Source organism: Capricornis sumatraensis, chromosome 17 (assembly GCF_032405125.1).
Source record: "Capricornis sumatraensis isolate serow.1 chromosome 17, serow.2, whole genome shotgun sequence".
Classification (NCBI taxonomy): Eukaryota; Metazoa; Chordata; class Mammalia; order Artiodactyla; family Bovidae; genus Capricornis; species Capricornis sumatraensis.
Window position 1 is genome coordinate 70,842,236 of NC_091085.1, and position 14,514 is coordinate 70,856,749.

Here is a 14,514-nt window from a genome sequence, read left to right on the forward strand (position 1 = left end):
GCTTTGTTCGTGGTGATGCTTTCTAAGGCCCACTTGACTTCACATTCCAGGATGTCTGGCTCTAGGTGAGTAATCACACCATCGTGATTATCTTGGTTGTGAAGCTCTTTTTTGTACAGTTCTTCTGTATATTCTTGCCACCTCTTCTTAATATCTTCTGCTTCTGTTAGGTCCATACCATTTTTGTCCTTTATCGAGCCCATCTTTGCATGAAATGTTCCCTAGGCAAACCATTCAGTATCACTGTAATCCAAACCTATGCCCCAACCAGTAATGCTGAAGAAGCTGAAGTTGAATGGTTACTTACATTAGATACAGACAAATGAGTATAAATTCTGAAACACATATGCTTCCAAACGGAATTTAGGTCTAGGACAAAGATATCTTTATTCACATGGCTTACTATGTGAATAGGGCTCCCCTTGGAGTTGTGCAGTGCCCAACCTGTCCAACTGTACTAGACAGCCCTGATACATAACTCTTAAAGTTGTCACCCTCCCCACAGCCCAACTCAACAGAAATGCCAGCCCCTACCTCTTTCACCCATTCACGGACCATGAGAGAACTCTCTGGACCACAAGAGAAAGCTTTTCACCTGTCTTGGGCACAACTATACCACAAGGTCATCGAGGAGGAGTTCTAGCCATCATGACCAGATTTGCTCTCTCCTCTAGGGTGGTGAAATTCCGTCGCACAGGCGAGAGTGCAAGGTCAGAGGACGACACGGCTTCGGGAGAGCATGAGATCCAGATTGAAGGGGTCCGTGCAGGCCTAGAGGCCGTGGAGCTGGACGATGGGGCGGCCGTGCCCAAGGAGTTTGCCAATCCCACCGACGGTGAGGGGGCCCTGCAGTTGGGGCAGGCCATCGTCAGGGGCTCTGAGGCTCCAGGGTTGCTCCTGCAGGTGGCACTCAGAGGGGTCTTGTGAAGGGGCAGGCAGGAGAGCCTGGAGGGCCCAGGGTGACACTGGCAGTGGGGGCTGGACCTGCATGGCCTTCTCAGCAGGCGAGATTGCATCACCATCCCTGACAGTCAGCATCGTCGACTAACACTTGGCCGAGGATGGCAGCCACAATGATGACGGAGAGGGTGATGGTGGTGATGACGAGCAGATGGTGCTGATGGTGGTGATGGTGACTGTGAAGATGATGACAGTGATCAGAGCCACAGACGCAGGCTGAGGGTCTACTCTGTGCCAGGCCCGGTTCTAAGCACTTTACATGTACTACCCATTTCATCTTCACAACAGTTCTGATTAGAACTATTGCAGTCATCTTCCCCATTTTGCAGGAGAAGCCACAGAAGCACGGAAAGGTTACGTATCTTGCCCAGGGTCACACAGTTAGAACTTAGCCAAGCTGGATTCACACCCAGGAAATCTGGCCTCAGAGACCACATCCCTACCTGTGACCTTGTGCTCCCTCCGAGTAGAGATGGTTAAAGGAGATTTGAAGTGCTCATGGGGGACCTGGTCTCCCCACACCACCTGATAATGCTGAGGCATGAAAACGTTCCATTCATTCCTCCAAGGGCCCAGATTCCCAACCAGAGAGAGGGTTAACAGCTTGAGCCCAAGGCCGTTGTTGGCAGATCTAAGGAGGCAATGACTGGAGTGGGAGTGAGGCAGCGGTTAGAAGCAGTGGCCTCAGGTCCAGGCTGATCTGGGCTAAATTCCCAGATCTGCAGTGTGCCAGCTGTATCAACACTGGGCAAGTCCATGTCCTCCTCTGAAAAATGGGGCTAAGACTGAGCCTTTAACTAGTAGGTGTCATAGGGACTCAGTGAGATTATGTACAGCAAGCTCTTAGAGCCTTGGGTCCCCAACCCCTGGTTCCAGTCCGTGTTCTGTTAGGAACCAGGCCACACAGCTAGAAGTGAGCGGTGGGTGAGCAAGCTTCCTCTGTCTTTACAGCCGCTCCCCATCGCTCCCATTGCTACCTGAGCTCCGCCTCCTGTCATATCGGCAGCGGTGTTAGATTCTCATGTGAGTGAGAACCTAGCCATAAAGTCAAGACGGAATACTCTGAGGTCACTACAAAACAGAGACAAAGTGCGCAACAGATGTACTGCGCTTGAATGATCCCCAAAGCTGCCCCTGTCTATGGAAAAATTGTCTTCCATGAAACAGCTCACTGTTGCCAAAAAGGATGGGGACCACTCTCTTAGGGCACTGCCTGACACACACTGAGCTCCCAGTAAATATATAATTATATTATTACTATTACCGACCTTATTACCGATGCCGTCACAGGACTCACTCTGCTTTCTCCTCAATATTATTGAAGGAAACCAGACCCCGCTGGTGTGATAACCACCAGTTCATACTTCAGGAGAAAATGACGGTTGATGTAAGAGGCTCATGATTGAAATCCTAACAAGATGACAACTCCCAGCAGGGGCAGATAAGATCCTCAGAGGCACCCCCACAGGACGGCCACCCAGCATGCTCCTTTAGTGTTTTTATTTTTCAGTTAATTTTTTTTTGTCTTGGAATATTTTAAAAGTACAGAAAAGTTGCAAAGATAGCACAGAGAGTGCTTATAAACTCTTTTTTTTTAAATCTTTTTTGTTATTTATTTACTTATTTATTTATTTTTGTATACTCTTCATGCAGCTTGCCATAAAGTCAGTATCTTACCTAATCATGACATACTTGTCAAAACTAAGAAATTGAGACTGGTGTGATACCCTCCATGAAACTCCAGACTTGATTCAGATTTCACCAGTTTCCCCAGCAGTGGTGTTACAGGAGTCAATTCTAGCACACCACATTGTGTTTGTCTTTCAGTCTTTCTCAAAGCCACCTATGAGCTCCGAAAGTACATCCTTATTTTTTTCTGAGCACACAGATACCATGTGTTTATTTGGAAAGCACTGGGACGTGATCAAAATGTACAAAAAAGTGAATACTGACACACACATGATCCTATTGGCAGTCTATGGGCATTCAATCTGACTTCCTCTGCTCCATCTTACTTTGTTTTCTAAAAATTAAATCACAATATATTGTATGCATCTTTCTATATCTGGGCATTTTTTAATAGGTGGGTTGTATTTTAGGATGTAGATATATAAACATTCATATATAATACATTAAATAATTTAACCAGTTCCTTGTTGATAGGCATTCTGGGTTGCCCACTTATTCCCTTTGTAGAAACCACGTTGTATTGGACTTTGTAGCACACTTCACACTTGCCAGAAGGTTTTCCTAGGATAAGTTCTAGAAGCAGCATGCACTGCTTTAAAGAGCTTGGCCAGGGATCCCCCTAGATCCCCCCGGAACTAGGACAAGGACAAAATGCTCTAACTCCTTCCTTCCCCTCCCCTTTCTCCTTCCCAGATACTTTCATGGTGGAAGATGCGGTGGAAGCCATTGGTTTTGGAAAATTTCAATGGAAGCTGTCTGTTCTCACCGGCTTGGCTTGGGCAAGTATCTCTGGGGACAGTGATGTCATCTTCAGTCTCCAAGGAATACCATGCTGCTCAACTGGGTTTCCATGCTCTACAAGGGAGGACACGGTTCCCTCCTCTTAGAGTCTTTGCTTGAATCGACAAAGTTTGAGTGACCCTGGGTGATAATGAAGTCTGAGCCTAGGGGGAGTTGGGTGTGGTTGACAATTGCCCTCAAGGAGGAGTTGAAGCTTCCGGTTAATTAAGTGGTTCTCAACCCTTTGAGGCTCAGGGCTACTCTAAGATTCTAATGTCATCTGTGGGACTCACCCTAGAAGAACATGCACAGATCAAAACGTGCCTTCTCTTTCAAGGGGCTCATGATTCCTTATTAAACTTGCCAGATCTACCTATAGCAAATGATGTATCTAGATCATTGCTGTTGTTCAGTTGCTAAGTCGCGTCCGACTCTGCAGCCCCACAGACTGCAGCCCACCAAGGTGCCTCTGTCCATGGGATTCTCCAGGCAAGAACACTGGAGTGGGTTGCCGTGCCCTCCTCCAGGGGATCTTCCTGACCCAGGGATTGAACCTGAGTCTCTTGCGTCTCCTACGCTGGCAGCTGGATTCCTTACCACTAGTGCCACCTGGGAATCCCCACTATCTTCCAGAGCTTTCTCAAATTCATATTCATTGAGTTGGTGATGCTATCTAACCATCTCATCCTCTGCCATTAATCTAGACCATTAATACAAGTGAAATGGATTTTTATGAATAGTGCAAAACTGAGATTCAACTACCTGTTTTTCCAAACAGTCATCAATTTCCCCACCTCATTTCCCCCACTAATTTGGATTTTATCATCCACCACATGCCCAGGGCCACGTGGGTTTCCTTCTGGACTCTCATTTCTGTTCCTCCGCTCTGTCTGTGTAATCCTGTAGAGGTACCAGAGTGTTTCATCCCTGAGGCTCGCTAGTGTGTTTTAATATATTAAAAGATCACACTGTTTAATGTTAATTATACTGACAGTTCTCCATAAACAATGACCAAAGAGAAATTAGTTTTTAATTGAGCTGCAAGAGAAAAAGATCACTGTCTCTCTACCTCTATAAAAATGTTTTTCTAAAAAAAAATGTTTTTCTGATTTTCAAAATATGCTACTTTCCCACTCCGTTTGGGGAGTGTCCCTAAATTTTTTTTCAAACATGGGAAAACACACCCAAAGAATGTTAAATGTCTAGTCGCGAGTTCCTGTGTGATACCACACTGTTTTAACTTTTGGAGCTTTCAGCGTGTTTTGATGGGTGATAGGGCACTCAGCAGAAGGTAGAAGAGGGAGTCTCTCTCTCTTTTTTTTCTTTTTTTAATTAATTGATTTATTTTATTTAAAAATTTTGGGGGGGCCATTCTTCTCAGCACACAGAACTTCCCAGACTAGGGATTGAACCCAAGCCCCCTGCAGTGAAAGAGCAGAGTCTTAACCACTGGACCACCAGGAAAGTCCAAAGGGATTTTTCTACGCACTCGCTTGGGGCTGTGGACTTGTGACATTTTAAATTACCGTTTTAAATTTTCTGAGATCATAAGGCTCTAAGGTTTGAATTCTTCTCTCCTGCAGTAAGTTACCATGAGAATTTTTAGTGAGGGGCCAGCCGTCCCCCTACCCGGGCAGCATCCTGGCCTCATGTGTTTGCTTGCTCCCTGCAGATGGCCGACGCCATGGAGATGATGATTCTGAGCATCCTTGCGCCGCAGCTGCACTGCGAGTGGCGGCTGCCCAGCTGGCAGGTGGCGTTGCTGACCTCGGTAGGCAGCCCAGCGGCCCTCTCCTCTCGTGCTCAGTTCTGGTCCCCCGGGGGGGTGTTCTGTCGGATGCCCCCCACTTCCTCCTGCTGCTGCCAAGGGCTCAGCAGACAGGAATTAAACCCTCAATGGGATCACCAGGACCTCAGCGTCCCTTCTCCCTTCTCCATCTCATGCATCTTGGCAGGTCTGCAGCCAACTCTAACCACATCCGGGGGCCCCAGATATCCTGCTCAATTGTGGGGAACTTGGAACCCACCTGATCGGATCACGTAAACCTTATAAACCTCGCTCTTCCAAAAAGGAGACACCAGTTCCTTCCACATGAAGGTGACTTCAGGGTTGGAAACAGCATAGTACCTGTTCAGTCAGCTGTAGGAACTGGTGCTCCCTGGAGCTAAGGCTTGGAGGAGCATGAAGCAGAACCCTTCATTCTTGTCTTGTTTTCTTCTTGAACTGGTATTTTCATTCAGTTTCTCCACATAATTTTATCTTAATGCAAGGTTGTGAAAGTGAAGGTTGCTCAGTCGTGTCCGACTCTTTGCAACCCCGTGGACTATACAGTCCATAGCATTCTCTAGGCCAGAATACTGGAGCGGGTAGGCTTTCCCTTCTCCAGGGGATCTTCCCAACCCAGGGATCGAACCCAGGTGTCCCGCATTGCAGGCGGATTCTTTACCAGATGAGCCACAAGGGAAGCAATGTAAGGTTTTACTAGGCTTGAAAGTTTCATCAATCACCCTATTATAATTTTTGTGAGATTTTCAATTATCGTTTTTAATTTTTTGAGACCATAAGGCTCCAAGATTTAAGATGTTTCTCCTGCAGTAAGTTAACCATGATAATTTTTAGTAGTAAACAACCGATCAAAACAAGATATAATTAATTTTGATAAATACTTGCTAAACGTAAGTCATTTTTATCAGGAATGCACCTCTTGAGGAGTATGGAGTGTTTCTCAACTGTGTCACATATTCTTGAATTATTGTTGTTGTTCAGTCGCTAAATCATGTCTGACTCTTTGCAACCCCATGGACTGCAGCACGTCAGGCTCCTCTGTCCTCCACTATCTCCCAGAGTTTACTCAAACTGATGTCCATTGAGTTGGTGATGCCATCCAAACATCTCATCCTCTGTCGCCCCCTTCTCCTCCCGCCTTCAATCTTTCCCAGCATCAGGGTCTTTTCCAATGAGTCAGCTGTCGAATCAGGTGGCCAAAGTATTGGAGCTTCAGCTTCAGAATCAGTCCTTCCAATGAGCATTCAGGGTTAATTTCCTGTAGGATTGACCGGCTTGATCTCTTTGCTGTTCAAGGGACTCTCAAGAGTCTTCTCCAGTGCTACAATTTGAAAGCCTGTTGCCAAAATGAGACAGAGTTCAGCTGTAATGCTATTTCTGTTTTTCATTTTTACTGGATAGATATGAATATGAAAGGTTTTGTTCACATATAAAAAGTTTTGCTGGAGAAACTGAAGGAGTTTTATAATAACTCAGTAAACTAATGCCACTTGATTCTTTTCAGCAACTTCCAAGTTTCGTGCTGAAGAGCACACAGCAGTCGTTTATGAAAAATTATTTTTAGTGATCTAATTTGCTGACAGCTTGATTAGCCTCTCCTGCAATTTGGTTAAAAATAATAAAATGGAATTGGAATCAAGATGACTTGTGAATGGATTTGTATCTGTGTCGTTGGTGTCCTTTTGGAGGCAGCCTAGAGGGTTTAACCTCAAAGCAATGGCTATGAAGTACATCAGGGGCCAGGGTATGAAGAAGTAGGGGAAGGGTGGTTGAGAAGGGGACCCGGGAACTGGTGAGACCCCCTAACCTATTCTCGGGAAAGAGTTTCTATGGAAGTTGAGGATGTGGAAATTAATTCCTTTGAAATTATCCAAATTTGCTCTCCCTTGGAATGCCTCTGTGTAGCCTGTTTGGAGCCCACTGCTCTAGGACGTGCCTGGAGGAATTCTTTTGGGTTCAGCCCACACTAAGCAATGCTGTTCCTATCTCTGGGCCTCAATTAGTTGCCTTATCTGTAAAATGGGATAATAATGGCACCCACTTCGTGGAGCTCTTGGGAACATTTGGTAAGGCGTATGTAAAAGGTTCCAATACTTTGGCCACCTCTTGTGAAGGGCTGACTCACTGGAAAGACCCGGATGCTGGGAAAGAGTGAAGGCAGGAGGAGAAGGGGACGACAGAGGAAGAGATGGTTGGATGGCATCATTGACTCAATGACCATGAGTTTGAGCAAATTCCAGGAGATGGTGAAGGACAGGGGGGCCTGGTGTGCTGCAGTCCATGGGGTCACAAAGAGTCGGACACAACTGAGCAACTGAACGAGAGCAACAAATGTAAAGAACATTCAGTGTGGTCCCTGACACTTGGTGAGTGCTCCAGAAAGGACAGAACAGTGAAGAAAGCTCTAGGCAGCCTGCTTGGGCTTAAGACCTGTCTTTACCCTCTCCTCCCTGGGATCAGAGCAGGTTTCCAAAACCCTTCTTTTTCTTTTTTAAAACTTTTTGGCCGTAGCATGTGGCACATGGATCTTGAGTTCCCCAACCAGGAATGGAATCTGCACCTCCTGCATTGGAAGTGCAGAGTCTTAACTGCTGGACCTCTAGGGAAGTCCCCTTAAACTCTTCTAAGCCTCAAGCTACCTATCTATAAAATGGGTATGAGTAGTCATACCTCTTCAGCTCTGATCAAGGACTAACAAGGGAACCAGAATTTTGCCCAGCACGCAGTGAGCACTCCAGGGGTGCTCTCTCTTGCTCATGGCTTCCAGCTCCCGTCCTAACCTCCTGTCTCCTGTTTTCATATCCTCCAGATTTTATTCAGTACCTGGCAACCTTTAATATTTTCTTAGCCATAAGACATTTCTTGGGTTCTGTAAGAAACTGGAAAAATACTAGCTCTGCAGCCAGGCAGCCTGACTCCAGCCCAGGCTGCTCCACTAACACATGTATGACCCTGGCCGCATGACCTCACCTCTCTGAGGCTCCGTTTCCTCATGTTTGAAATGGGGATCATGGTAGCACCCACCCCGTAGGGTTGTTGTGAGACTTAAACAGTAACAGGAGACACATAGGCTAGTGTTTGCATCTTAACAAGATCTCAGGAATGCTTGCTTGCGAAGTCGCTTCAGTCATGTCTAACTCTTTGCCACCCTATGGACTGTAGCCCAAGCTCCCCTGTCCAAGAAATTCTCCAGGCAAGAACATTGGAATGGGTTGCCATTTCCTTCTTCAGGGGACCTTTCCAACCCAGGGATCAAACCCATGTCTCCTGCTTTGGCAGGTGGGTTCTCTACCACTAGCGCTACCTGGGAAGCTATAAAGCTTGGTTCATTCTTATCACTAAGAGTGTGACCCCACAAGCTCACTTCGGTGTTCCCTTTCTCTGCGATGCTCCGTGTCAGTGTCTAACAGAAGCTGTCTTTGCCCCCACAGGTGGTCTTTGTCGGCATGATGTCCAGCTCTACCCTCTGGGGAAACATCTCAGACCAGTATGGCAGAAAAACAGTAAGGCGACTTCCCCTAAGCTTGTGTTCTCTGGGTTTTCTCCTTGACAACAGCAAAACTTGTGCCAATTTTTTTTTTTGGTGGAAGTTTCATTCAGAGCTACATTGAAGGGCAAAGAAAGACATTGCTATGAAGTTGTGGACTCTTGGAAAAAAAATCACACCTCCTTAGGGGGCCGAAGCATGTGTGTTTCAGAACATAAAAGATGCTGGTAGTGGTGCTAGCCCCATCCCCTTGGTGCTTAACCCCTCTGTGCCTCAGTTTCCTCATCTGTAGATGGGAGAGTAATAGTCTTCCCCATAGGGCTCCTAAGGGGTGTAAATGACCCTTGTACAGAAAGCCCCTGGTTCAGAGGAAATGTTTCCTCAATTCCCGTTACCTGTTATTCACCATGCTCGTGGTGCCGATAAGTATGGCAAGACCAGTGCTAAGATGAAGGTGTATCTGGCTCCAGAGTTCACATCCTTCACCCTGACCTGGGTTGCTGAGAGACATCACCAAATAGGATGCCGGAATTTGGTGGATCAGTTGAACATTCATCTACTCTAAATAGATGAAGCCTGGGGGGCTACCTGTAGGGGGTGCCTCCAGCTCTTCTGACCAGCTTGCTAAATCCCACACCCAACACAAAGCTGGTGTGACTGGAGAGAGGGAGAGAAAGTGCCCCCAGATTATAGAGCCTCTCCTCCCCAGCATGGAACTCTGGCCCAATATCAGGAAGGATGGATGCGGCTCTAATTATAAAGCTTCCCCAGAACTCCTCTAGGACTAGAGGGCGAACCAGACAGCTGGCGAGCCTTGGCAAGCTCGGAGAAGCTCCTCCTAGCTCCTTGGTCTGCCTTGGCCCAGCTGAGAGGTTTCTGTGAGAGCCTCTGCTGCATGACTTTGCAGGAGACTCAGTGGGCCACTTCTTTCTAAGTCGACTTTTTTTTTTTCTGCACTGAGGAGAAGTGGGATCTTAGTTCTCCAACCAAGGATCAAACCTGAGTCCCCTGCATTGGGAGCACAGAGTCTTAACCACTGGACCACCAGGGAATTCCCTCAATGGGCCACTCTGATCCCTACAGAAGTTTCTACAGCCTGGGGACGTGTGGCAGTCATGGAAAGGAAGGGCAACCATGGGTGTGTAGCTTCGTGGGTATGGAAACACATGCATCTGAATTTATATCATAGAGACCCCTGTCGAGTGAGGTAACTTTGGGCAAGCTGCTCTCCCTCTCTAAGACTCAGTTTTCCCATCTGCAAAATAGGATTGACAATAGTAGGAACTCACAGGACCACTGGGAGGATTAAATAAGAATATGTATATAATACATTTAGAACAGTATTTACTGATGAATAGTTAGCCTGTGATTGGTGGTAACTACTATTGATTGGGACTCAAGAAAAATTTAGAATGGGATCAGGTCATCATCTAGTTCAAAGGCTCTAGGACCATGTTAACTTTAAGGAATAAAAAGGGGTGGCTGGCAGGCACCAGGCCTCTCATTTCAATGTTCTGAACACGCTTGGGTTTCCTTGCCCTGTGAATATTTTCACTATACTTGAGCATGATTGGAGAGTACCAGGGGCTTGGGTCAGGCAACCCTGCAGGTGACTGAGCAGTGCTCCTGGCAACGAGATCAGTGTACTTCTCTGGAGCTGGGGTTGCAGGTCTGGCATCCAAGTGACAGCTAGACATTCAGCATCTTAGAGCCAGAGCTTGAAACCTTTCCAGGCTATGGGTTCCAAACAGGTTGGCTGTGAGCCAAAGGTGGCCCCCAGATGTGTTTAATTTATCCCATGCAGTGCTTAATGGGATTTTTGAATCAGTTGCCTCTGTTTCAAAATGGCTGTATTTTGCATAAAAATAAAAAGAGTTGTGGATTTTTGGAAAGCTGGGCAATCTGGTGGCTTAGGACCCACATTCTGTGATGGTAGCTTTTGGCTGGAGCTGAGGCTGGCAGGGTAAGACAAGTTCCCTTTCATTCACCCAGGTCCACCTGCATCAGGCCTGTATGTTCTCTACCGGGGGTAATGGGGAGCCATTGAAGGTCTTGGAGGAGGGGAGTGTCTCATTCCAAGTACAGCGTTAGAGGTTGGAAGTACTTAGCTCCAGTATTGACTCTGCTGATCCTGGACAAATCACTCATCTCCTCTGGCCCTCAATGTGCTGTTTCTAAAGTGGACATGAAAATAACCTCTTTCCACAGTGCATGGTGAGGACCCAGCATCACAATGAGGCAGTGATTTCAAAATGCAAACGAAAGTTCCATGAAGTTAGAGCCTCTGGCTGTCCTGTGGCCTGCTGTGACGCAGGATACAACCAAGTATTTAGCAGCCAGTAGGCCATCAATATGTGCAGAGTGAAAGGATGAATGCCAGGCCCACAAGAGGTACTCAGTCCATGCACAGTGAACCAACGAGTGAACGAATGAATGATACATTTCAGTACCTCTAGTGCGGCGTGCACAGCAGGTGTTCAGTACTTGTGTATTGAATGAATGAATAGTATGTGATCAGTATCCCTAAGGGTCTGGCATACTGCAGGCATTCAATACCTGCTTATTGTGAAGTGAATGAGCAAATTAGTGAGTGCCTAATGTCTACGCGTTCCATCTCCAGAACCAGGCGTACAGAGGCTGCTGAATAAATAGGGAAGGAAGGAGGGAAGGAAAGGGGGGAAGGGTAGCAATCTAGAAGGCAGAACAGATGTTAGGCAGAGCGACAAGTGCAGTTAATGAGAACCCAGAGGACATTTCCGCAGAGGCCCTGAGCAGCGCTTGGATGGGGCTTGCTGGCAGCACTCACGCCTTTGCAATGCCATGACGGCCCCTCCAAATGGCTGCTGAGTCCTTGTTCTCTGGGCACCTGGAAAGCGCTGGCATCAGCGGGCAAATGCAGGGCCAGCTGCACTCTGCTGTGACCTGATAGGACCAGTCGGCCTGCTTGTCTTTGCTGCCTGGCATGAGGGCATCCAGTGACCTCACCAGGGCAGCACGGCTGCCAGGCAGCCCCGGGAGAGAAATATAGCTCCCATGTGTCAGTCTGGGCGCCCTTCTCTCTCCCCACTCTTCTCCAGCTTTGTTTTCCTTCTGTTCTTTTATTTTCTCTGCCGCTGAAAGTGAAAGTCGCTCAGTCGTGTCCGTCTCTTTTCGACCCCATGGATATACAGTCCATGGAATTCTCCAGGCCAGAATACTGGAGTGGGTAGCCTTTCCCTTCTCCAAGGGATCTTCCCAACCCAGGGATCGAACCCAGGTCTCTCGCATTGCAGGGGGATTCTTTACCAGCTGAGCCACCAGGGAAGCCCAAGAATACTGGAGTAGGTAGCCTATCCCTTCTTCACCAGTGGATCTTAACCACCCAGGAGTTGAACCAGGGTCTCCTGCAATGCAGGTGGATTCTTAATCAGCTGAGCTACAAGGGAAGCCCATAATTTGGGTTCTCTGTTGCCTGGAAAATCCCATGGATGGAGGAGCCTGGTGGGCTGCAGTCCATGGGGTTGTGGAGAGTCGGACATGACTGAGCGACTTCACTTTCACTTTTCACTTTCATGCATTGGAGAAGGAAATGGCAACCCACTCCAGTGTTCTTGCCTGGAGAATCCCAGGGACAGGGGAGCCTGGTGGGCTGCCGTCTATGGCGTCACACAGAGTCGGACACGACTGAAGCAACTTAGCAGCAGCAGCAGCAGCCACTAATGATGTCTTATTTCTGATTCAAGACTTCTCAGGTTCTAAGGAAGACGATCCCTAATGAAGGGACATATGTATACCTATGGCTGATTCATGTTGATGTTTGGCAGAAACCAAAAGAATGATGTAAAGCAATTATTCTTCAATAAAAAAAAAAGATAGTCCCTAGTAAGTTAGGCCAAATCGGAAGAAAGGAACTAAGCCTGTGGCAGGTACCTGTATCCTTGTTGTTGTTTCGTTGTGTAGCCCTGGGTTTAGAAAGGGGAGCAGAAAGGTTGCTTTTTAATTTATTATTATTTATTGCAGTAGATCCAGATCTTCCTAGACTTTAATCATTCCTGCCCCACATATTCTCTTATGTACTTAATATCTTTCTTTATATCAATATTAAAAAAATCCTTAGATGCATGTGTTTTGAAAAGGAAACTTGATTTAGAGTCTTAAATGGGAAATCAATAGCAATTGCCCTAAGTAAGATATACCTGCAAAAATAAATACAAGGAAAACAATGTTATAAAATTCTAGCTGGTATGGTTGCCTCATTGCTCTCTCTGTAAAAGAATAAGATTAGCGGATGTTTGAAAAGATGTTAAAGATGGTTACCCGGGTGAAAGGATGGTGGGGGGGGGGGGGTAAGGGATACTTAGAGAGTTTGGGATGGACATGTACACACTTTTGTATTTTAAATAGATAACCAACAAAGTCCTACTGTGTAGCAAAAGGAACTCTGCTCGATGTTATGTGGCAGAGTGGATGGGAGGGGGGGTTGGGGGAGAAAGGACAAATGTCTGTGTGTGACTGAGTCCCCTTGCTGTCCACCTGAAACTCTCACAGCCTTGTAAATCAGCTAGACTCCAATATAAAATAAAATTTTTTAAATGGTGTTAAGATAGACCAGCATCCCACGGACACTTCCTTTTAAGCATAATCAGAAGAGTGAAGATTAAAATGAAAAGTTAATCACACTCTTACAAAGTGGTGCAAAGTCATTTAAAACATTCTCTCTACAACCTAAAACCATTTTCCAAAAGACTGAGGTCATGTGTGGTAGACTTCCAAATTCCCTCTCTAGTCTCTTTTAATTCATTTTCATTTTAAAGCTAAAATTAGAATATCTCACACTTTCTCCCTGAAGCAAGGGTTGAGGGGTAGGGGGGTGCCGAGAAGGCGGTGGACAGAGGGTGAACTCAATCCTGCAGATCCAGGAAGGGTGCTGCAAAGGGCCGTGTTGGGGTTCTTTAATGGACTGGGCCCTGGCAGTCCGGAGTCAATGGTAAGAAAGTGAAACAGGCTGATATTCCCTGGTTTTCTTAGAGAACCAATAAAGCCCTTGACACAGGGCTTGCATCGCTGACGAAGGCACAGGGCGCCTTCTCAAGGGGGTCTTGGAAGCCCGGGCAGGAGAGTGAGCACAATGGGTCTCTACGCTCCAGAGAATTAGCCAGAGAGAGAGAGAAAGAAAGACAGACAGAAGGACACGGGGACCCAAGCTCTGATGGAGCAAAGGTGCTTTAATAATCTTTCTGTGAGTACATATAGGCTGTTGTACAAGAAATTTCTTTCGACAATGATAAAGATCAGAAAACCAAACATACAGCAACCGTTACCGAGGGAACAAGGGATTAAGAATGGTCACGAGGCCAGGAGACAATCCGTATCTCAAGAAAGGGGATCGAGACTAAGCAGTTTTGTCGTTAAGAGAATGTTTACTAAACGAGATTCAAGCCTGTCTCACATAATGAGCTCAGTTCCTGGGAGCAGCTTGCTGCTCCACTTGACAAGAAACAAAGGACTTATGAGAAACAGCACGTAGAAATCCTCCTGTTAAACACTCCCTGACAGGGTAGTCCGCCCAGACCTCATGTGGCAGGTCTAATATTCATGGTACATTTGCATTCTACTCCAGAACACTTTTGGTGTTGGTTGTGTTATAAAAAATGCCATTTTCAATCACATTCGCCCTTAATTTTTTTCTCCATCTCTAAGCGTAATTAACACTCCAGGAATATATGCCAGATTTCTCCTGCAATGTTGTGTTCCTAGGAGAAGGGAATGGCACCCCACTCCAGTACTCTTGCCTGAAAAATCCCATGGACGGAGGAGCATGGTAGGCTGCAGT

General features: G+C 46.6%; 1 protein-coding gene across 1 annotated transcript in view; it reads left to right on the plus strand.

Annotated features, from left to right (window-relative positions):
- SVOP (SV2 related protein) overlaps window positions 1–14,514 on the plus strand; it is a 66,991-nt gene that overhangs the window by 19,140 nt on the left and 33,337 nt on the right. Inside the window, exons 2-5 of the mRNA XM_068989625.1 lie at window positions 675–835; window positions 3,343–3,428; window positions 5,102–5,200; window positions 8,647–8,718. Of these exons, the coding sequence (XP_068845726.1) occupies window positions 675–835; window positions 3,343–3,428; window positions 5,102–5,200; window positions 8,647–8,718 (418 nt within the window). The remainder of the gene's footprint in view (window positions 1–674; window positions 836–3,342; window positions 3,429–5,101; window positions 5,201–8,646; window positions 8,719–14,514) is intronic.